Here is a 25,061-nt window from a genome sequence, read left to right as displayed (position 1 = left end):
ACTCAAACCATAGAGTAGTAGATGGTACAAAGATTAAAAAACAGCAATGTCAAAGTAAGGCTCCATTCTAGTACAGGTTACAGACTAATCTATTATTATATCCAACGTTGTCCCACGTGTCACTATAACATTAAATAAAATAATAAATGACAGCTGCAACAGGAATAAAATGATAAGTCCTACAATAACAGTCTCAGCTATCACTGCACACAACAGGTTAGCTGAACTGAGATGTTAGTATCAAGTTACGGCAAATTAATTCAGTTGAATTACATGCAACGCTGTTCTGAGCAGCAAACATGATATAAGCACATCAGAAACTAATATAGGCACTCGTATCACCTTATAACATGTAATAAGCATACATTGTCAGTCACTTTACATCAGCTGTTTAAAGAGTAACTAAAACCAAGGTTTTGACTATTCTGCCACTGGTATAGGGATTAAAAAATGTCTTGATTATGGACGGGGCTCCTGGAGCAGTTAAGACACGTCCAGTCTAATCTATAAAATCTCTACAGAACAATCTATTGTATGCTAACTACCGACTCAATATTCACTATAGCTCTTTCTTCACAATTTTCTGAAGCCAACCCACTCACCACAGATTGAAGAGTCCACAAGTGCTCGTTTTTTTATGAGGGGCAGGGCCAATAGTAACTCAAAGTCACCAAAATCACACAAGCTACCATTCTCATCCAATAGCTACATTTTATGTTATAGCTGGGTTTATACCCAGAGAAGGCAGTCACTCTTACATTTTTACAACAAAAGATGCCAAATTAAAATATCAGATAAAGTGTCAAGAGTTGGACTCGGAAGAACCAACAACACTACTTCATACCAAAATACATTTGGTTTTTGCTGAAAAAAATTGCGCGTGCAAAAAAAAGACTACTTACCTTAATGTCTCTGAAAAGAAAAAAAAAAAAAATCACAACAGTAGACAAAGTGAGAAACAATGATGGCGGTTCTTCTTAAAATAATTCAGTTTGGTATATGCTTGTTTTAGTGTAAGTGAGCATGTGTCTGCGTCAAGGATGAAATTTAACGTATTTGTTAATCTGCCTGGTAAATTCTAAAATTGACCAGCCTCTCAACATTTTTACCAGTCACTTTTATAATTAGGCATGGTATAAAGTTACAGTACAATGCATAGACACATCATAGTGCCCGGCACCAAATGGTCCATGGACCGGTACGAGTCCAGGGCACATCTTGTATTTGAGAGATGACTGAATGACCTCTTAGAGAGGATCACCTGGCCTCCTTTTTGTCTTTCTCGTTTATCTTACAACAACCATGAATAATGAGGGAGTTTGATCCAGTTGAATGAGGTGGATGTTATCTTGAGAACAAAGATACCTTGCCTCTCCACACCTTCTGACAATACCTTAGACTAAAAAAATGAATAAAAAGTTGGACTCTAAGTACGCCTTTCAAGCTGCACTGTCAAAATAGCACCCCTTTTGTCCAGACACTACTTTTTTATTACTACATACACCGTTTTATACACCATAAATATATCTCTTGCGTCTGAATATAGATATTTCTAATCGCATTTTTTTCCTTCTTCAAACAAAAATGGCTTTTCTTTGAATATTGACAAATGACAAAAGTACGGGTGGATTCACTGGTTCGATTTCTGCACCCGGTCCGAATGAGCAGAGGACACCTCGAGAAATGTCCTGTCCAGTCTGGCAAATGCTTTCTCAGTGTCTAAGTTGAGAAGCATTGATGGGGTTTGTCTTTTATAATCAATAGATTGTGCTTGTCTAACATCATTAAGGCCTTGCCGTCCGGTGATGAACCCCGTTTGTTCCAAATTAACTACTTTCCGCATGTGTCTTTGTATTCTGTTTGCCAATATAGAGGTAAATATTTTAAAATCCTGACAACGCAAACTTATAGGCCGATATCCCATTAATTTAGTGGGGTCCTTTCCATCTAGATAATTATCTCTGACCAGGTTTTTAGGGGATCTCTGTCATCGAGTGCATAATTATATACTCGGTAGAAAATTAAGGCTAACAAAAACTTTGTAATATTTTCCAGAGTATCCATCAACACCTAGGGATTTGCTGTTCTTTAACTTACTAATACTATCTATTATTTCCTATATTGTTATAGGGGAACTCAGCCTCATCGTGTGTCATTTCTGTTATTTTGTCCTTCTTCCCAAATAATTCTTGACTTTCATAGGGTTTATTATAATATACTGTACAGTAAACGCCTCTATTTATTTTGGTTGGGAAGTGATTCTATTTGTGTCAGGATGTTTAATTTTAGGCACTACCCGGCTCGATTGAGTTTTTCTTAACTGAAACGCTAATAATTTACTTGCTTTATTACCCATTTGATAATGTTTTATTTTCACAAACCGGAGCATTCCCTCTGCTTTGTATGTGAGTAGATCATCTAATTTTTTTCCACTCGTTTTATCAAATCAAATCAACTTTATTTGTCACATACACAATACAATGTGCAATGAAATGCATTGTGTATCCCTGAGGGAAGTAATGAAAACAGTTTATCAGTCCCTCCAGGATTTCATGATCTTGCGATTGCAACTATTAACGCAAAATCAAGCAACTTTCCCACAACTTCGCTTAAAAAAAATGCGGCTGCTTATTGTTATTTTTGGCATTTTAGCACTTATAGTTGCTACGGAAGTAGCGGAGGATGTACTATGGGCTTTGCGCCATAGACATACTGTATATATATATATATATACCGCATCGACTGCTGCCATCCACTAGAGCAGTACGTCTACATATTTTATGTCTATGCTTTGCGCTTACCTACATCCTGTTTGCAACCAGTGCCGGGAGAAAGCATTCAATGGAGTCATGTGCGAAAGAAACACCTTGCATTTTCCAACAAAAATAACGGCTAAGGACCATGCAAAACAGTACCCAACGTTGCTTCATAAGAGTGGAGGTAAACTTTTTATTAAAAATGCAATGTCATCGACTTCGTCACTTCCGCCCGAATGGACTGTGTTTTTTTTCGGGCAGCTCCACAAATTTTCAAAGATTTGGAACTTTCCAGATGGAGTGATAAGACCAGCAGGTGATTTATCATGGGTTTTGGATACCTTTCGCTATAATGTCAACCAAAACTCGCAAACTTACGCAGAGAATTATTCAGGCAACTTCGGCTAAGACCAAGGCTAACGACTTTGCTTCAAAACCGGCTATAGCTAAAGACACAAACATGGCCGCATCGGATGATTCTAGCAGCCAGGGAGCCATGACGGAAGAGCTGCAGATGACTGGTGTGCAGATGGAGGACTCAGCTGTCACGGTACGGATATTGTGTGATGAGCTGAGATCGTTTTTGGCGGAAATGGATGCGCGGATTGAGGCGAAGATTGGGGCCGTACGAGAGGAGCTACGTGAGGCTCTGGCCGCGGCCCGGCTCGATGCGAAGAAAGACACCTTAGCACTCAGAGACGAGCTTACTACACGGATAGAGACACTCGCTAGCAGCCACGAAAAGTCGGTGGATATGCAGCAGGAGATGGAAAGGTCGCTCACTGATGTTAGTGACAGAGCTGCAATACTGGAAAAATCAAACAAAACACTGTCAAAACAGTACAAAAAGGTCTGGGACAAATGCGTGGATCTGGAAAACAGAAGTCGCAGATCGAACATTAGGATCGTTGGGCTCAAAGAAGATGCTGAAACGGGAAACCCCATTCGTTTTGTGACACATCTTCTGATGCAGATACTGGGGAAAGAACATTTTCCCTCCCCTCTCATCATCAACCGAGCACACAGGATCCTTGCCCCAAAGCCTAAACCAGGTGAGCGTTCCCGACCATTCCTTGCCCGTCTGCATTACTACGCTGACAAGGAAAAAATCCTAAGGCTATCCAGGGAAAAGGGACAACTTTTATATAACGGCTCTTGAGTACATATTTTTCCGTACATGTCCCCAGATGTGAGTAGACTCTGGGCGTCATTCAAGCAAGTTAAAGCCAAACTGCGTGCGGCAGGCATCCCGTACAGTCTATATTATCCTGCAAAGTTGAGCATCACGGTCGAAGGAGCCAGACACGAGTTTGCTGATCTACAAGATGCTGAGAAGTTTGTTGCTGGCATTGATCCAGCTACAGAGGATGAAGGAAACTGAAGTTTTGGATGCAGCTTGATCTACGTCGAAGATTTGTGTCGGAGCAGAGACAACTAACTGAAGATGTTACTAGATGATGGCCAGACTGGTATACATACAGTATGTATGTGTGTGTATATATATATATATTTTTTTTTCTTTTTCTTTTTTTTAATTTTTCATAGTTTTAGGTAATAGCTGGCCTTGGCAATAGTTTTTTTTTTTTTCTTCTTCTTCTTTATTATTATTAATTTATTATTATTAATTTAATATTATTATTTTTTTATTATATTATTAATATTATTATTTATTTATTTTTGTTTTTATTTGTTGTTGTTAAGCTCCCAGGCAGTTGGATCTGGAAAGCAAATTTTATTTTATTGAATTATTCAAAAAGCGGAACTTAGTGGGAAGTCAAGAGTTTGTGCTGTGCCACTCGAGCCAAGTCGGGCTGTTCTGTGTGTTCTGTTGTTTTTGTTTTTTTTCCCTCTACTCCACCCGTCCCTGCCTCTTCCCAACCCCTGGGGGTCTGGCCATGTATGGTGGTATTTTATGCTCATTGGCACAGATGTCACAAAACAATGTCACAATAATCTCTTGGAACTGCAAGGGCCTTAACGGACTTTTGAAGCGAGGCAATATTCTTTCCCACCTAGAGAAACTGGGTACAGATATTGGTTTTCTACAAGAGACCCACCTCAAAGATAAAGACCGTTGTAGACTAAGGAAAAAATGGATAGGACAGAATACTTTATATCATTCCAGGTTTAGCGCTAAAAGTAGAGGAGCAGCTATAATAATTAAAAAGACGTTACCGTTCGTTCTGAATAAAGTAATTCCAGACAGTAGGGGCAGATATATTATTGTAACAGGCACACTTCATAATGACCCAGTCTATACTATAATTCAAGAGGGGTCTGTGTGGATGTGTATGTGGAGCAAATATCTCCCTGACGCGGTGCCAGTTCGACCTGAAACTCGGTCAACGGGTTCAAAATATCCCGAGTGTGTGTATCTGTTATTTTGGAGTAATTTGGTCATTTCAAAATGTTTAATTAAATTTTATTTCACTTCTGGATGGCCCCGAAATGAAACCTATTCAACTTTTGACCTCAGGGTGTGAGGGGGCGCTAGCGCACCATCTATATCTATTTCAGCTCACTTCCGGTGCGTGCACGAGCTCCCGTGGACTTCTCTTTTCTCTTTTGAGGAAAAATACTTTTTTACTGCTCTTCATTTGGTGATGACATTTCGAAACGTTTATTTTCATGTTAGTTTGACCGTTCGCTATTTAGATCGGACGAACCTCACCCGGAAGTTGTATGACGGACCACCATTTAGTCCGGTTACAGTCTGTGTCACGACACACGTCCGTAGCGTGGTAGTGAGCTCCTGTGGACTTCTCTTTTGAGGAAACATACTTTTTACTGTTCTTTATTTAGTGATGCCATTTCAAAATGTTCATTTTCATGTTAGTTTGACCGTTCGCTATTTAGACTGGACAGAGCTCAGCCGGAAGTTATTGACGGCAATGGCTGCTGTGTTGAAAGCTGCACATTTTTTCGCGGCGCGTGTGTGTGAGAACCAACGGAGGAGATTAGAGTCTCAGGTAGAGAGTCTCTCTCTCTCACACACACATCAATCAGGTGGGCTTCACTATCGATCATCGTCTACGTGACATGCGTGCAGGTATGTGAGTGTTGAGTGAATAACGGACCACCATTTAGTCCGGTTGCAGTCTGTGTCACGACACCCGTCCATAGGGTGGTATTGACTGTAGTGTTACGCTCTGAGTCAGATCTAAGTGTTTACATGTTACATAGTGAAGGTCACCTGATTACTGCAGCTTCTCTCACGACACACCTGCCACTACATCTAACTACTGACAATAGAGAAGTTTATTGAAAGTTAGGCAGGTACACGTGGATGGACTGGTGCGTATGACTTTAGAATGGTTTCCTCCCTCCGCCCCCAAAACACACACCAAACAACGAAAATATGAAAATGACTCAAAATACACAAAACTAAATATTTAAACAAAAAATACACAAAAGACAACAGAAATGCAAAAAACTACACTAAAAAAAGATACAAAATGACTCCAGAATCACACCTCAAATGCAACAAAAAACAATAATTGTACAAAAAAATGCACAAATGACGTAAAACAAAAAAACTAAACAATATGTATACAGGAAGTACACAAAACAACAACAGAAATGCACAAAAATACACAAAAGGCTCCAAAAACACACGAAATGACTCCAAAAAACATATATTACAGAAAAATACACCAAACAACAACAAAAATGTGAAAATGATTCAATATACACAAAACTAAATATTTATACAAAAAATACACTAAAATGACAACAGAAATGCACAAAACTACATCAAAAAAAAAAAAAACACAAAATGACTCCAGAATAACACTACAATGGCAACGACAAACAATAATTAAAACAAAGAATATAAAAATGAGTAAAAAAAACCAACACATTCATCATACGCATGTCTCATAGAATTAAACCAGGGAAATTGCACATGTTATTTTACTTTGCACCTGCAAATATACCCCTTAATAATGCTACAGAGTATGTTGTTAGTAATGCCCATAATTGACAACTCTCCTTAAGCGCCCACTATATGGATGCATACTTCCGACCGGCACTGTACTAGTAGAAATACATTTGCCTTGCCTTGATATAATGTTCCCACTTGGAACAAAGGATGGACAGACACACAACTCGCCACTTATTCCAAGGGTCAAGTGCGTATCCAGCCGCAAACGTCCTGCTTGGACATGCGGGTTCACCACCCCCGATTCTTTTTGTTGAAAAAATGTGGTCGATAGCACTGAGATACCAACTAATTAATTCCATTTTTCCGGTTTTGGATGAGTTGCAGAGAGAGGCTCTTTTAGGCTCACAGGCCCAGACAAAGCAGCAGCAGGGAGCGATAAGAACGGAAGGGAGGGAGAAACAGAGAGTGCGACTCTCCTCGTCGAAATCAGCAAGAAGACTCAAAAAACAGAATAAACTAAGACTCAGAAAAATTAAAAGAGTACCACAAGTGCTACAGACAAACTGAACTAAACAGAACCTGACAAAATTGGCATGATCTCAAAGATTCAATAGATTTATGAGCTTCAAAATACATCTAACAGATTAAACAGATTGAGTCTTTCTTCTGCATTTCTATGCATTTAGTCACATTTCTTTAGATTGCTAGTCTTCCATCATGTCCAGGATTGGTGTTTCTCTCTGACACCCACTGTCTCTTCACAGATGAGTCCAGAGGACTACAGGGATCCCCCTTACCTGTATATGCCAGAGGACGTGAACATTGATGTAAGTGCAGTGTGAACTTTACACATGGCGATTTAAAGTAAGCTACAGGGTCACTTTTTTTTTGCAGATTAAATTGAGCAGGTTGTGCGAGCAGGACAAACTGGTGAGAATACAGGATGACAAAGTCCAGCAGCTGTACAGAGAGAAGGTGAGTTAACGGTGCATCACAGTTGTAAATGTACCCCCAGTTTGGTTCATACACAGAACTAACTTAATGAATATCTTACAAATCACCGGCAAGATTTCACTCTTCACTTTTTATAGAGCTCCCGTGATTGCTGGATTGCTGATTAATTTTTGCAAGTTGTATGTGTATGTTTCTTACCACATTTTTTTGTTTTTCAAGCAACATAATATGCAGCAAAATAATCATACATTTCATAAAACAATATGTTATTTAAATTTGTTTGCCTGGCAGTTTCTATGAACCCAATTTCTATGCCTTCTATATCTCACTTGTGGTACAGTGAAACATGTACTGCACATCCAATCCAACAGCTGTTAATAACCTTTTTTAAAGCAGAATTGAAACACACCAATGGATTTACTTTTTAAGTGGTTATAAACCGTTTTTGTTTCATTGTTAGTTTTGTGATTTTTTTTTTTGTTTATAAAAGCGAGCCTATTAAAAGTCGCATTTTTTGAGCCTACTATTCGTCGTAATGTGAGAGACGTGTGCTTTAATCTGCGTATGTCCATGTCCAACAACTGCACACTCCAACAAGTCCAAGGAAAAACTAGTGCTCAGTTAAAAAACAGTTAATTTAACTCTTAAAGAGTTTAATTTAAGTTTCAGATAATATTTGGTGCCACTAAAAATTAGAGTTAAATTTACTCTATGACCAGTGTAACCTTTTCAGAGTTAAATGTACTGAATTTAGTGTCAAAATTAACAGTGGAATGAGCTAGTAAACACTGGCATTTGTTCACACTGTTCAGAGTAATATAATGACACTTTATAGAGCTAATTGTACTCCAAACATAATATTTATAATTACACTCTACAGTGTAATAAAACATTTTACTTTTAGTAGTGTTATTTTTTCTCTGTAATATTATCCTATATGCTGTAATATATATTGCTGTGATATAACCAATCAAATGGAAATAAAGACAGAACACAAGATTAAAGTAGCAACTTCATACCATATGAAACAATATGGTATAACAAAGAGAACAGTCATTCACTTCATATGACATTTGCATATCAAAAGGTATGAGATCCTGCTTTATTCTGGTGACTTCATATGCATGAAAATGTTTCGAAAAGTCAATGTATATAAAGGCAAAGTGAGTAACACCAATTTCTCATGAATTATCAGGACAGACTCAATCTGGTAAAATGGAGACATTTCAGATTCAACTTCCACAAATAACAAATTTCCACACATTTGGGTGGTAAACATAACCGTTGTGTTTAGCCCAATTGACTTTCATAACCGCCTTAACAATTTCAGAACCACCTTTTACCATTTCTGAAGACCCCATTTTCCACAGCCATCGACCTATTGTTTCTCTCCATGAATCCAAAATATGTATTCTTGCATTCAGCTCTTCCAATGAAATGTTTTGTTCTTTAAAATAGAAAAATAACAGTTTTAATTCCTACAAGGCCACCCCTTCAAAAATGTCATGCATCACATAAACTGAGAAGTTTTCAGTTATGTGATAATGTGTCTATGAATTCCATAAGGTTGACCTTTTCACACCAAAAACATAAGGAAGAGATGGGTTCGGAGCTATTTCCTGACAGTGAGCAGCGTGGGTGTCTGTGGTGCGCAACACTATTTTGGAAGAATCCTCAGAGAATTCTATTTGAAAGTCATCTTTTTCAGAAAAACAATATCTGCAACAGTACCTTGCACTGAGAGACCCCTCACGACCAAACAATGAATTCAAGCGTGAATGATCACCAGTCACCTGTACTACACTGCACCTCCCTATAGTGGAATTTCAATACCATCATTCTGTAAAACTTTAATATCTTGAACAACAGGGTCAAGAATTTGACTAAAACCGTATTGTTTAAGATCTTGTGCATGAAATAAGGCACACAGGTGTATGTTGGCTAGTGACGTGCCGTGACCACTAGGGTTGGGTAGGCAGGGCGTTGCAAATCGAGACCACCAATGACAATATCATTGCTGGAAAGTGTTAAATCAATTCAATTCAACTTTATTTGTATGAAGCAATTTACAACAGTCATTTCATTGCGCTTATCAAAATATAAAATTCATAATAAGAAAGAAAAAACCAACAAGATCCACATGAACAAGCATTTAGCCGTCCAACAAAATCAACATTGTAAAACACCATTAAAAAAACATTTAAAATTATTTAATATTGCCTCCATACTCTCCCAACAAAATATATCTCATGATACGGCAGCGCATCCGTTGTTTGTGTTGGAAACACTGAAACACGAAGAAAATGACAACAACTTGGAACAGCCTCAGTGAGGTGCATTTACAAAGCCAATCCTACCATTCACTGTAGAAAATATGAACAATTTTCTGACCTTACCTTTGCTGAAGGTCTGGTAGCTCAGGTGTTGGTCTCCCATCTTTTAAAAGCTGTTGTTTTTCCTCAAAAGAAAGTTTCTTTATCGTCTCTAGGGCTGTCATCCTGACTGTAGTGTTATCCTGCCCACTCGCTAGAGCGACAGAGGACGTAGCAGCAGCGGCCACGTGGGATCAATTCACTAATGCACTGTGAACTTACGTATAGCATTTAGCATAGTGCAGTTACGTCCAAAGGCAGCGTAGAGAGCTGTCTTTTCACGTAAATGGTTTTCATCTTGGGGAACTGACTGCGCGTGTGCAAACACATAAAAACATGCTATGGGAACAGAGATGTTTCTCAAGGTAAAAAACACTGCACCCAATTTATGAACGCCTCGCTTGGAACCAAGCGAATTTGCTACCTCCAACTCATCATAGAAAATTTGGATCTGCACTGCATGCTTTTCAGTTGAAAACAGAAGGTGAGTCTGAAAAAAAGATCCATCACAAATATCTCTTGAGTATCGAGTCATTGGTGTCTGAGCTTTTTAACATTTCAGAAGTATGCTAACTTTTAAATATCATTTTCAGTGTAGATAAAATTGGAACATACTTGAACAACTATCTGATCATATGTCCCAGTCTTTTTATTTCACCTTGTGTCAAATCTTGAGCCAATTACACATTCAACTGGTTTTACTATTTCCTACTTGTCCGACATAAATTTTGATTGTTTGTATTCTGAATTTAGAATGGTAAAAGGGTTCTCTGATGCTTCAAAACATGCTTCAATTTTCTTACATGACTCCGTATCTCTTTGATCACTAAATACATGCTGAATGACAGTTTATTTAGCATGCTGCTGGATGTCTTGAACAGTTTCTTCCAAGGAAATCACAATATACTGTTGTTTAGAACACATTGGCCTGCACCTATTGCCTTTAAATCTGAAATTATCGATGCAAAACTATTTACATGATGTGTAGAAGACACTATGGACTTTTTTCACAAATGTTCAGAAGATACAATAACATCAGTAGTATTACACTCAGCATTTTGGTGTGGTGAAAAATGAGATTCTGCAACCAAATTAAGTTAACTGTTTACATGCCAATTATTAAGATGCTTTCTGAAGCCTGAAAAGCCACCAAAAAATGCAAGCATCCCTCCTGGGCACATTTAAGATGAAGAGTTCGGCCAGTAGAGAGACCATGTATTTTTTTAAGGGGCTTTATAAGGTTGTTTGTTTTCCCGCGATGTTTGATGCGTTCCAGCACGTCATGAGGCATCTACATATATAATGTTAATGGCCTTACCAACGGCTCCTCTTATAGCCCAAACCCCTCCCACTAGCATTACGCAAATGGGGAAAATACATTTTATAATAAACAAAGTATTATATTAAATAAATTAATGCAACAATTTCGTATGATATACAACAAAATACCATGACATTCATTCACTGAATGATGCACATAAGGCAGTGTAATTTAAAGAAATCATTAATCATAACTTATTAACATCTATGGATAGCTGACAATCACATTGCACGCACACATTGTATAACACTTTTCTGCTGCATACATATGAATTTGGGTATGAAGTAGTGTTGTTGATTGATCCTAGTCCCAATATTCACATTTTAGTAAGTTTTTTTTAATTTTTGTGTATTCAGCTGGAAAATATACTGTAGCTTCATGGATGTCATGCTGTTCTTCTTTGTTGTGCTGCTGTTTGTTTGAGGTAATAAATGCATGAGTCCTGTGTGCAGTGCACTTTTTTGTATGTTTTCAATCACCACCTGGGATAGTAGGGGTCGCCAGTCTCTGTCACTATTATTTTGGGGGCCGAGGGCGAAAAGTTTGGGAACCCCTGCTTTAGAAGAACTTCAATAGCTTCCACACACGTTGGTTGTCTTATGCTAATAAACAAACCTGGCTGGGCCGGTGTGAGCGGCTTTGGGCTGGAGGAGGGTCTTCTACTGATTATTAGAGGTGATAAATTTGCTAGCGCCCCCTCAAACTGAGGTCAAAAGCTGAATAGGTTTCATTTCTGGTAAATGTGACTGTGCCGTTGTCATTCATTTAGGAGGTCTTGCAGCCCACGTGCACAATCGACACACAATGCCTCTGCGATCGACCGGTAGATTGCGATCGACGTATTATGCACCTCTGCACTTGTTCTTTGAGCACATCCCATTCATGTTATGGATAAACAATTAACAACTCAGATAATATAAAAATAATTGTTTTATGATCAATTAGGTGTATCAGTGAAGTTGTAACGTTTTAAACTAATGTACTCATGAACCTTCTTTAATGAAGGCATCAGACAGCCTGACAAACTTCTGCACCCCACCAAACAAAACATGCAGCACCATATTCTACTGAAACGAAAAACAAAAACATAACCAATGCAAAAACAACAGGGCAAACCGTAACCTGCAAAGTGTGATTTTACATTTTAAACTTGATATTGGTCCACTCTGCTTTATTTATCTACTGTGAAGAACAAAACAAAGTTGCACACTGTAATGATCCAAGTTAAGTGGCGATTACCTACAATGCTATCCATTATCATTCTGTATTTCTCAAAATATTTGGAGTGATTTTGTCGGGTGTTCTGTACCTTGAAGGGATACAGTGTGTTAGGGTTCGCTGTTGGTGTGGACCCAAATGCAGGGAAAGAAGGAGGCAGGATCATAGCATATCGTTCCTGGAACCACTCCATGTTTTTATTCCAAAATCCAAAATCAAAACTTAAATCAAAACAGGGGAGTAGGAACAGGGAGCAAGACCAGACACGAGGAAGGCGACAACGAACCTGACATCACACAATGATCCCGCAGTCATACTGTGTCCAAGCACTCAGCTAAATAGTGGAGGAGGCCTGATTGGGAATGGGCCACACCTCATCATTGACAGGATCCTCAGCCCAAAGCCTAAACCAGGTGAGCGTTCCCGACCGTTTCTTGCCTGTCTGCATTACTACGCTGACAAGGAAAAAATCCTAAGGCTATCCAGGGAAAAGGGCCAGCTTTTTTATAACGGCTCTTGAGTACATATTTTTCCGTACATGTCCCCAGATGTGAGTAGACTCCGGGCGTCATTCAAGCAAGTTAAAGCCAAACTGCGTGCGGCAGGCATTCTGTACAGTCTATATTATCCTGCAAAGTTGAGCATCACGGTGGAAGGAGCCAGACGCGAGTTTGCTGATCTACAAGATGCTGAGAAGTTTGTTGCCGGCATTGAGCCAGCTACAGAGGATGAAGGAAACTGAAGCTTTGGATGGAAATGAAGCGAGGCAATATTCTTTCCCACCTAGAGAAACTGGGTACAGATATTGGTTTTCTACAAGAGACCCACCTCAAACATAAAGACCATTATAGATTAAGGAAAAAATGGATAGGACAGATATATCATTCCAATTTTAGCGCTAAAAGTAGAGGAGCTGCTATAATAATTAAAAAGACAGTACCGTTTGTTCTGACTAAAGTAATTCCAAACAGTAGGGGCAGATATATTATTGTAACAGGCACACTTCATAATGACCCAATTACATGAATTAGTATTTATGCTCCTAATATAGATGATAATCAGTTCATGTTATTATTTGTTTCAGCTATACCTAATATGAACACTCACAAGCTTATTATTGGAGGAGATTTTAGTTTGATACTTGATCTACAGCTGGATTGGTCTTCACAAAAAGTGGCAACTCTATCAAAATCTGCAGAAAATCATCCAAACTTTCATGAACACCTACAAAGTAATTAACTCTTGGAGGACACTAAACCCTAATAAGAGTCAATACTCATTTTTCTCAGCGGTCCATCATTTCTATTCTAGGATTGATTATTTTCTGATAGATCAAGATTTACTGCCAAGGTTTAAACAGTGTAAATATAAAGCAATTGTTTCATTGGATCATAGTCCCGTATTGCTACAAATAGCAATTTGGACATAAAACTACAAGGAACTGGAAACTTAATCACCATCTGCTACTTGATCAAAAAAGACAAGAAGAAATTAAAAAAACAAATGGATTTTTTCTTAGCTACCAATGATACACCAGATATAACCAAGTGTCCCCTTTGGGAGACACAAAAATCTTACTTGCGTGGACAATGAATTACTTTAAGTAGCTTCAATAATAAAAAGCGCAAAGAGAAGGAACTTAGAATTGTGAATGAAATCTCCAACACAGTCCAGCAATACGCCATTTCATCCACTCCTGACCTTTATAATAAAAAGTGTTAAATGAGGCACTGGCGAAAGGTTCTCTGCCCCCATCATTTTATGAAGCCAGTATCTCACTCATATACAAATCAGGTAAAGACCCTTTAGAACCTGGCTCTTACCATCCCATAAGTTTACTTAATGTGGATTACAAAATCTTAGTGAAAGTTTTAGCTACACGTTTGGAAAACTTCCACCCCACCATCATATCTCCAGATCAGACAGGGTTTGTAAAGGACAGACAATTGTTTTTTAATGTAAGGAGACTAATGAATATTATTTACACCCAAAAAACAGATTAACAAAAACAGGAGTTGTTGCTCTCCCCGGACGCGGAGAAGGCCTTCCACAGGGTTGAGTGGGATTATCTCTTCTCGACCCTGTCGCGGTTTGGATTTGGTCTCAGTTTTGTATCTTTAAATAGATTATTATATGTCCAACCACAGGCATCTGTTCAAACTAATGGTTTGAATTCATCTTACTTCCCTCTAGGTTGCTCAACTAGACAGGGCTGCCCGTTATCACCTTTGTTGTTTGCCTTAGTAATCGAGCCATTGACCATTACATTAAGAACAATTAAAGGATACACTGGCATATTTAGGACAACAATGGAGCATATGGTTTCACTATACGCTGACAATCTATTGTTGTACGTATCAGAGGCTAAATAATCTCTCCCAGTTATTATGTCCGTTTTAAAAATTTTGGAATTATATCAGGATATAGAACAAACTTCTCTAAAAGTGTTCTCTTTCTGATCAGCCGCTCAGCCCAGAAATCTAATACCATATTTAGCCCCTATTCATTTACTATATCAGATAATTTTAAGTATCTAGGGATTAACTTTACACAAAAATTTTGTGGCCTTTTCAAACATAATTTCTGGACAATGTATGAACAAACAAAACAGAATTTGGACAAATGCAGTAACCTTCCAGTTTCCCTGGCGGGAAGAATTAACATGGTAAGAATGAATATTCTACCAAAAATTTTATATATTTATAAAATCTATACCTTTCTTTATTACTAAAGCCTTTTTTACAAAACTTAACAGTTTAATTTCCCTATTCATTTGGAACAAAAAGACTCCAAGGATTAAGAAAGCTTTTTTTACAAAGGCCAAAGAAACTTGGTGGAATGGGATTTCTTTGCTTCAGATTCTACTACTGGTTGTGTAATATTCTATCGCTGTCCTTCTGGTGTAACGCAAGCGGAGCTGACTGGGTTGAGATGGAGAATCAGAGTTGTCCTACTACATCGTTACAAGCATTGATTTAATCTTCCTTAAGGACTACTACTCCCAATATCAAAAGTCTTGTAGTCTCTCATACTATAAAAATTTTGTATCAAATTAGAAAACATTTTAAATGACAAGATATTTCAGTACTCACCCCGATTACACTTAATCATGAGTTCAATCCAGGAATGAAAGGAATGCAATTGATGCAGGATTTGTTTTTTGAAAATGTGTTTGTATTTTTTGATCAGCTGTGTCAGAAATACCAAATTGCTAATGCAGATTTTTCAGACATGAATACTATAATTTTAAACGATCCATTGAAAAAAGGGTCCATTACTAAAATATGTAATGAATTGTCAGATATGGGATTCATGCCTTCACTCGATCACCTAAAAAAAGCTTGGCAACAGGGCATTGGAATGAATATCACTGCATCTCAATGAACTAAGGCTCAAGACAACATCCACTCATCTTCAATATCAGCTCGTCATGGACTGCTCCATTTCAAAGTTCTGCACAGGCTAGACCTCTCCAAAGTACGGCTTTCCAAAGTGTTTCATAGGCTGAAAACAGCTTGTGATCGGTGCGGCCAGGAACAGGCTTCACTAGCTCACACTTTTTGGAACTGTCCAAACAAAACAGCGTACTGGACAAAATTTTGTGGAATGCTTGCACTTTTTGGAGTACCCCCAGTAACTACTAATCTTTTGATCAAGCAGAAAACAGTTATCACATTTATTTCAGTGTTATTATTATTATTATTATTATTATTATTATTAGCATTATTATTGCTTGTTTGTTGTTCAGTTAAAATGTTCAAAATCTTTAATAAACAATAAATAAAGTAAATTTATTCTTACCCTGAAAAAAAACAAGTGGGTTGGAAAATGGATGGATGGAAATGTTTTGTTGCTATAATGCAGGTAATAAAGATCCCAAGAGAGTTAATCAAGGACACTTGTAGGAAGGTTTCACTTCTCTTATGAAAGCATATTTTACTATTTAAATCGCCTTGTTATTAAGTAATAATTATGCTTGTTGCTGCACAGACTGTATTACACTCTGATTTTCAAACAGCACACCTTGGAAACTGCACTCCTGTCAGCTAGCCAGGAGATTGAGATGGGCTCTGATAACCTTGCCACCTTGCAGAGTGTCATCCAGCAGAGAGACCTGTTGCAGAGAGGCCTTCTCGGCACCTGCAGAGAGCTGTCCAGAGTCACAGCAGTGAGTCTCAGGCTGTTTTGACAATTTTTGACTGGTACTTTGTAACAATTATTTACTACCCTGCTTCTTCTACACCTCAACCAGGAGTTGGAGCTAGCATTGAGGAATTACAACAGGATGGAGGGAGAGGTGACTCTGGCAAAAAACAGCCTGCTGGAGAAGCTGGAGGCACTGGAGAGCCCTCAGGTACAATCACTTCTTGGAATATGACTTCATCCTTTAGTTAGGGGCTCGTGGCCTCGCATCGAGGTCCCAGAGTTTTGAGAAAACCCACGCAAAAGTTACATCAAAACGTGCGTCCTGGTCGGGAATCGCGTGTTATGACTTTTATAAGCGATTCGTTAAAGATTGACAGAAAAAATCGCAAAAAAGTGTGATTTTAAGGCCCATTGAAATGAATTGAGAATGAGAATTTTCAGAAACACTCTGGGAAGACTGAATCAGAGCAGAGCTGTTGTCATTCATTTCACGTGGGCTGTCTGAGAGAAGTGCCTACAGTTAAACCACTTTTCATTAGTGTGGATTGGTTTCTGCCCTCACATCTTTGAGTCTAAGGAAGGGGGGGAGCGGGATTTCAAAGATTAAGTGTTTTTATATGCCAGTTCTTACTACTTTCATTTAATCTATTATTATTATTATTATTATTATTATTATTATTATTATTATTATTATTATTATTATTATTATTATTATTATTATTATTATATATACAGTACAGTGGTGTGCCGTGCATTTCACACTTAGGCCTTCAGTGATGTCCTACACTGAATGAATCCACCTCTTAATACCATCATTATGACACCATGTCTCTCGAAACCATACATTTATACAGAAACAAACATAGTCGAGTACAACTACTTTATTTCCGGAGCATTTAAAATCAATACATCCGTATTAACAATTAAGAGTAGTAAAGTAAAAGTTATATGATCGCTTGGATACTGTCACAACTTAAAAATAAAAGGCAATTAGTCTACAAAAGTCCACTAAACAGCACATTGTCGCACCTGTAAAGCAGTTTTATTCATTATTTTCCGACAGTGGTGAAATGGTGTAGCCTCCTCCTTGAACGTTTGATATAGATTAAAGCGAAACAATTCTGTCCCTTCACTGAAGTCACAGGTGCGCCAGGTACCGGCACATTATGGGCTCTGTCTCGATGGTAAAGCGCAGGCTGCGCCCGGTGCGGCACGGCGCAGACCACCCCACCAGACCGTCAAGACAGGGCTTACAAAATAAAATCACAAAAATATCGAAAAAAAAAAGAAGAAAAAAAAGCTTAGTACTCACCAAAACGACTATCCCCGCTTATTTGAACACAAAACCCATCCTCCTTTCTTTCCTCAAGAAGACTTCAATGACTGTTGTACAGTTTATCTGTCCGCCTCAGTTCCACCAATAAGTCCTTTTCTATCGACATGGAGGCTAGTGCTGAAAGCCGAGTCTCTCTGAACCTCTGAGCCAGGGATACCGCTCGTAGTTGCTGCTTTGAAAGTGGCGCACAAACCCTTTTCCTGGCTGGGACAGGTTAGCTATAGGTTGGACGACCTATCCTCACAATATCAAGTTTTTCTTGTAAGGTCCGTCTTGAAAATGGCGTTGCATGTATATCAGCGACCAGGTCAATCTCTTCTCCTCCTTCAGCCATTGTGGGTTGAAAAAAACAGCGAAATTAACGCAAATTAACGTTTTAGCTCGTTCGAGTCGCTAACGGGACACCAGCTTCCATTTGGTTAACGTCACTCTACTTTGCATAGCACTGCCTCTCACTAGTGCATATCCAATCAGAGGACGTGAACGTCAGAACGTGTCACGTTCAACGTGATACCTGCTAGCTGGCCCTGATGTCGCCAACTCGAAATCTGATTGGTTATCACAATCTGTCTGTTTCAGTTCATTTAAGTGTACAGCCGCCCCCACTGTTAATTCTGAAGGCCTCGGGTGGATTTGGTGGAGCCTGGCAACACGTGACAGTTCAAATATTATTGGATGAAAGCTATAAGAAAAATATACAATCCTGGAAGCAGCGCAACCAAGAGGAAAGCTATGAAATGAAGAGAAAAGACAGGAATAATTTAATACATATTTATGAAAAAAATATATTAAAATGAAATGTATTTTCTGATTATGTTTAGGCCAGCAGAGAAGGCCTTGCTGGCCCCGACGGCCCACCACTGTATATATATATATATATATATATATATATATATATATATATATATATATATATATATATATATATATATATATATATATTTTTTTTTTTTCTTTTAAATCACACTCAACATGGTCATTTATTTCACTGCACTTGAAACAACATGGAAAGTCAAAAACTGTCTGATTTAAGATTCACTTGCTGGAATGTCAGGGGACTCAATAAGCTAACTAAACTAAAACAGGTAATGACCAGACATAAAAACCTACATTCTAAAATTATTTTTATTCAGGAAATTCATATTACAGTCACTGAAATCAAACAAGTACAACATAGGTGGCTTGGTCAAGTTATACATGCCACATATAACAATTATGCTCAGGGGGGTACTAATTCTTATCCACAAAACAATTCCTTTTCAACTTACTAATATTATTTGGGACCCCAAGGAAGGTTTGTAATTGCTCATGGTAGGATCCTGTCTCTCGCATTGAATTTGGCCAGTATATATGGTCCTAATGAGGACAACCCAAACATTTTTGAGGATTTCTTTTTAACCATGTCTTCATTGTATGGCCTAAATATTATCAGTCGGGATTTCAATTGCACTTTGAACCCATCGGTAGATCGTTCTACAAAAAGTGATCCCCATAAAAATAAATCTAGGAAAACTATTTCACAATATATCACAGACTTAAATTTTTCTGAAATCTGGAGAAAACTTAACCCAGACAAATTGGAATATTCATGCTACTCAGGAATGCACAAGTTCAGATCTTGTATTGATTATTTTTAGTATCACAAGAACTGGTATCCAAAATTAAGAATTGTTGGTTTGACTGTATAGTCATTAGTGATCACTCCCCCATTTCTATGTCTTTACAAATGGAGAAGCTTCAACAGTCTCCCGCTAATTGGCTTCTGCAAGTGAGGTGGCTTAAAAATCTGGATTTTGTAAAATATGTAGAAGACAAGATTGATATCTACTTTCAGATCAACACTAACCAAACTAATGCATGCATTAGATGGGAAGCCTTCAAGGCATATATTAGAGGGCAAATTATTAGTTTCACAAGCACTAAAAACAAGAAACAAAAAGCAGAAATTAATGAATTAGAAAAGCAAATAAAATCTTTGGAAAAAGATATAAATGATAAAGATGACCCTGAAAAACAAAAACAGTTGCTAATTTTAAGAACGGAATACAATAAATTAACAGCTGATAAAGCAGCAAAAAGTTTACTGTGGCTGAACCAGGCTGTTTACAATCAGGGAGAAAAGGCCGGCAAATTGTTAGCTTGGAGAATAAAAAATATAAGATCTGAAAGAGCTATTAATGGCATAACCATTCAATCAGGGGAGATATCAAATGATCCTCAAGATATTAATAATACATTTAAGGAATTTTATCAATCATTATACAGGTCAGAATGCTCCTCCACGCCCGCTTCTAGTGATGCCTTTCTTAATCAACTCCAATTTAAAACGCTCACAGAGGAGGTTAAAGAGGACCTAGATAAAGACATAATGATAGAAGAGCTATTGCAGGCCATTAAAAGTATCAACTCAGGCAAAGCTCCAGGGCCTGATAGCCTGCCAATAGAGTTTTATAAAACCTTCCAGAAGCAGTTGTTGACCCCACTTTTGAATATGTTTAATGAGTCAATTAATAATAGTAATTACCACCAACTTTAAGACTAGCTACAATAATTCTTATTTTGAAACCTGGGAAAACGCCGACTGACTGCTCCTTGTACAGGCTTATTAGTCTCATGGGAGTAGTCACCAAAATATTGTGTAAAGTTCTTGCTAAAAGGCAAGATTCATATATCCCCTCTTTGTTACATAGTGATCAGAATGGGTTTGTACCGAATTGTCAGGGATTTCATAACATCAGAAGGGTCCTCAATATAATTCATTCTAAAAATAATACCAGGGATCTCTAGATGCAAGACAAGCGTTTGATAGAAACGAGTGGCCTTATTTGTTCAATTTGCTACCAAGATATGGACTTGGGGGAAAATTTCTGAAATGGATACAATTATTGCATACCAACCCTACAGCACGTGTAATGACAAATAACAATTTATCAAGCCTGTTAACATTAGAGAGGTCAACCCATCAGGGATGTCCTCTCTCCCCACTATTGTTCATTCTGGCCATTGAGCCTTTAGTCATGTCCATTAGAGCTGAAGCCAATTTGTCAGGTATAACAATTGGAGATCACGAACATAGGATATTGTTGTATGCAGACAATGTGATCCTCTTTTTGTCAAACGTATCAAACAGTGTCCAGGCATTATTACATTTAATCAATAATTTTGGTCAGTTTTCTGGATACAGTATTAATAATGCTAAATCGTATATACTTTTCTTGAACAAAGACGAAAGAACTAATCCATCCATACCTATCTTGGAATTAAGATTACCCCCCCACATTAATACAGTCGTTAAAGCAAACTATGATCCGTTGATGAGAGAAGTACAGAAAAAAATCAATAGTGCTTTTTTGTAGGTTTATCTGGAACAACAGAAAACCTAGACTAAGATGCAGATTATTATTATTATTATGCATAGTATCTGCCATATGATAGGGGTGGGTTACAGATGCCCAGTTTACAGTGGTATTACTGGGCCGCTCAGCTGCACAGTGCTATGTTTTATTTTGTCACACACTCCCCTCCAGCATGGGTTCATATTGAGCAAGCATCAATATCTAAGCTGTCATTAAGCCTATATTTACATTCGGCAGATTTTAAAACTTTAATGAAAAAAACAACAAATCCTTTCCTTAAAAACTCTATTGATATATGGTTTAAAGTAGGGATGTAACGATTCACTCAACTCCCGATACGATTCGATTCACGATACTGGGTTCACGATACGATTCTCTCACGATTTATTTTACAAAATGGGACTGTAGACAATTTTTTTTTTTTGGGAAAAAAACTTGAAAATACGGTACTATTTTCCTTTTATTTTTCATTGTCAAAAGAATTCCTTGATAAACTATTCAAAACAATGCAATTTAACTAAAAATAAATCTTGAATGAAATAAATAAAGGAATAATACAAATGAAAATGAAGCCTATTAATTTAAATTCTGGTTCTATAATAAACAATGCAAAACTGCATAATAGTTCTTTTTCTTTTAAAAGTGCAACGGAAAATGTATTTTGTGCCTTAACAATTGGACTTTAAAAAAAAAAACGTGATTGCACTGATTTACGTCATATTTGTTTGGACCAGCAGAGGGCGCTGGTAACACAGTGGTCGGTTGGCATGCAGATATCTTGCAGTGAAGAAGAGAAGCTATGCTTGCAGACAGAGCTAATAGAAAAACGTGACTTTTACAGATATTCAAGTAATATTACAGATATTCTTTCGGTGCTAAAGGGGTATGGAATCATTTATTAACATATTTAAGAGTAGAAGGCGGCCAGAAAGAAAGTATTAGCAGACTCCGCCCGCCGCCTACACTTGTGGATAGCGCCCGCTGCTGGTTAAAAAAAAGTACTGCAATTCAATTTTCAGAAAATCGATATCAACCGTGATACCTATGAATCGATTTTTAACTGCCTTGCTATTAATCGTTACATCCCTAGTTTGAAGCTCGCAGATATATTGTGGATACACCCCCCATCTCTCAATTTTCACCTATTTGGGATAATGAGCAGTTTACTCCCGGCAGGGCAGATGGAGGTTTTCAGGTTTGGGCTGACAGGGGGTGCAAAAAATTGTAGAGTTATATTTTCAGGGCGCTTTACCGACATTTAACGTCCTTTGTTTGAAATATTCAATTCCAAAAAAACACTTATTTTTTATTTGCCATTATTGTAAACTTTTTATTTTATTATTTTTTTTTCTTTACTTTTTGGATGTTTGTGTATGCAGCGAGGTCTGCATACACAAACATACACTGTGAAACTAGTTTGGTATGTGTCGATGTGTTTTGAATGTCTTTCAATAAAAAAACATTGTTAAAAAAAGAAAAACTCTGACCCAGATAGCAAAAGAATAATAATTTTGCCATCAAAAGCCCTGTCTCAGTGGTTTTTTGTTTTCGTTTTTTTATAAGGAAAAAATGTCCAGATGTTAAAGTTGTCACTCAAGCAAAAAAAAATGCTTTAAAGTCAACTGCCTTTTTTAGAAAAAGGCGGTTTTTGCTCTGACACTGAAGATTTGTGTAAAACTTGCTCTATTCAACGGCTGATTACGGGAGAACGAAACAAGCCAGAAACAACAACAAGATTTGTGATGAAAGAAGAGGCTTCAATCATTCAGAATCTGGTGTCATAGTACAAAATATTCTGTGGGTCTTTAAAATCAGTCAAAACGGCTGGCACTGAGGAGGGTAGAAATTCTGAAAATGGCTGTCACTAAATGAGTTAAACATGAGATGTGATGTTAAATTGTCCTTTGTGACAAAAGATGGTAGTCACATTGAGGTTTACCATTTGAGAGTGGCATGGGACGCATCGCATGATGTGATTTTGCTCTGAATGTCAAATGAATTTCTGTGAATGCAACCATGTCGGAAATGAACTGAATAAATAAATAAAAAATAAATCAGTAGTGTTTCTTTGAATCAGGGGATGTTTCTGCCTTTTTAACACTAGTACAGTGCCCGTCGGAAGTATGCATTCATTTGGAAGCATAAGTACAGTTGTCAATTATGGCCAAATGAGTATGTTTTTGAAGGTTGGATGTACAAAGAGGTGTACATACTCTGTACTCTGTAGTATTATAAAGGGGTTTATTTACGGGTGCAAAGTAAAAAAGCATGTGCGATTTCCCTGGTTTAATTTTATGGGACATGTGCATGATAAATGTGTCTGTTGTTTTTTTTATACTCATTTTTATATTTTTTTGTTTGATGTATTTTTCTGTAATGTATGTTTTTGGAGTCATTATGTGTGTTTTTGGATCTTTCTGTTGTCTTTTTGTGCTTTTTTTGTATTACTATTGTTTTTTTGTTGCCATTGTAGTGTCATTCTGGAATCATTTTGTGTATTTTTGTATCTTTTTTGGTGTAGTTTTGTGCATTTTGTGTATTTTTTGTATAAGTATTTAGTTTTGTGTATTTTGAGTCATTTTTATATTTCTGTTGTTGTTTGGTGTATTTTTCTGTAATGTATGTTTTTTGGAGTAATTTTGTGTGTTTTTGGAGCCTTTTTGTATATTTTTATGCATTTCTGTTGTCATTTTGTGTACTTTTTGTTTAAATATTGTTTAGTTTTTAGTTTTCTTTTACTCATTTAGTATATTGTTATTATAAATTGTGTGCGTGTGTGCGTGCATGCGTGCCATCTCCTCCGTGTGTTATCTATCACGCACGCGTGTCTTGCACATAATCCGTTGCAGGTTGTTAAGAGAGACACGGTAACTACGGTATGCCAGTTAAGTCAACTATACATCAGCATGTATGTCTATGCTGTACAACCCCTCGACTAACAGAGAAAGTTTGTCACACCAGTGCCACCACTGGATAAGTTTGTGTAGAGCCCTGATAATAATAAAGATGTTGATAGGGATATAATATTAATAGTGTTAGTAGTAATAGTAATATAAGTAATGTTGTAATGATATTAATGTTAATAATTGCAATAACAAAATCATATAATAATGCACTAAAAACAATATTAATAATAAACAATATTAAATAATTATAAGGTAAGATAATGATAATATAGCAATGCTAATAATACAGTGAGAACACCAGTAACGATATAAAAAAATATTAATAATGAAAAAGAATATAATGGTAATTATAAGAATAGCAATAACTTTAATACAATAGTAGTAAAATTATACAATAGCGATAACAAAATAATATAATAAAAATCCAGTAACGATAACACAATAAAAACAACAACAACATAAAACTAGAACTGCAAGCAGTTATGAAAGGGGACTAAGCCTTTCCGTGCGACTCGGCCCCCAGGGTCCGCGGAGCCCGTGGAAGTACGTCACGATGTTGTTTATTTATATGTTATGTAGTATTAAGCCACGCCCACTTTGACCAATCGCGATTAACATTGAGATACGGTCCCAGGAGCGACCCAAGGTCATACCCACCAAATTTGATAAAAATCGGTTGTGCCATTTAGGAGATATAAATTTATCATAATTGCAGTGCCCCCTAGAGGCCTAATTTTTTAAAAATTTGGCTCATACCCCCACAGTCTCATGGCAACCAAGGATCTAAGAATTGGTGGTGTTAGCAATTATTTT

At 37.4% G+C, this 25,061-nt stretch overlaps 1 protein-coding gene across 10 annotated transcripts in view; it reads left to right on the top strand.

Moving 5' to 3' along the window:
* Positions 1–25,061, top strand: part of LOC114464554 (pleckstrin homology domain-containing family A member 5-like) — a 205,988-nt gene that overhangs the window by 116,896 nt on the left and 64,031 nt on the right. For all 10 annotated transcript variants that reach the window (XM_028448853.1, XM_028448850.1, XM_028448851.1 and 7 more), the window contains 4 exons: positions 7,404–7,466; positions 7,534–7,614; positions 16,523–16,672; positions 16,757–16,858. In XM_028448853.1, the coding sequence (XP_028304654.1) occupies positions 7,404–7,466; positions 7,534–7,614; positions 16,523–16,672; positions 16,757–16,858 (396 nt within the window). The remainder of the gene's footprint in view (positions 1–7,403; positions 7,467–7,533; positions 7,615–16,522; positions 16,673–16,756; positions 16,859–25,061) is intronic.

This window comes from Gouania willdenowi, chromosome 6 (genome assembly GCF_900634775.1).
Source record: "Gouania willdenowi chromosome 6, fGouWil2.1, whole genome shotgun sequence".
Lineage (NCBI taxonomy): Eukaryota > Metazoa > Chordata > Actinopteri > Blenniiformes > Gobiesocidae > Gouania > Gouania willdenowi.
The sequence above is the reverse complement of the archived record's forward strand: the minus strand, read 5'-3'. Positions and strand labels throughout refer to the sequence as shown.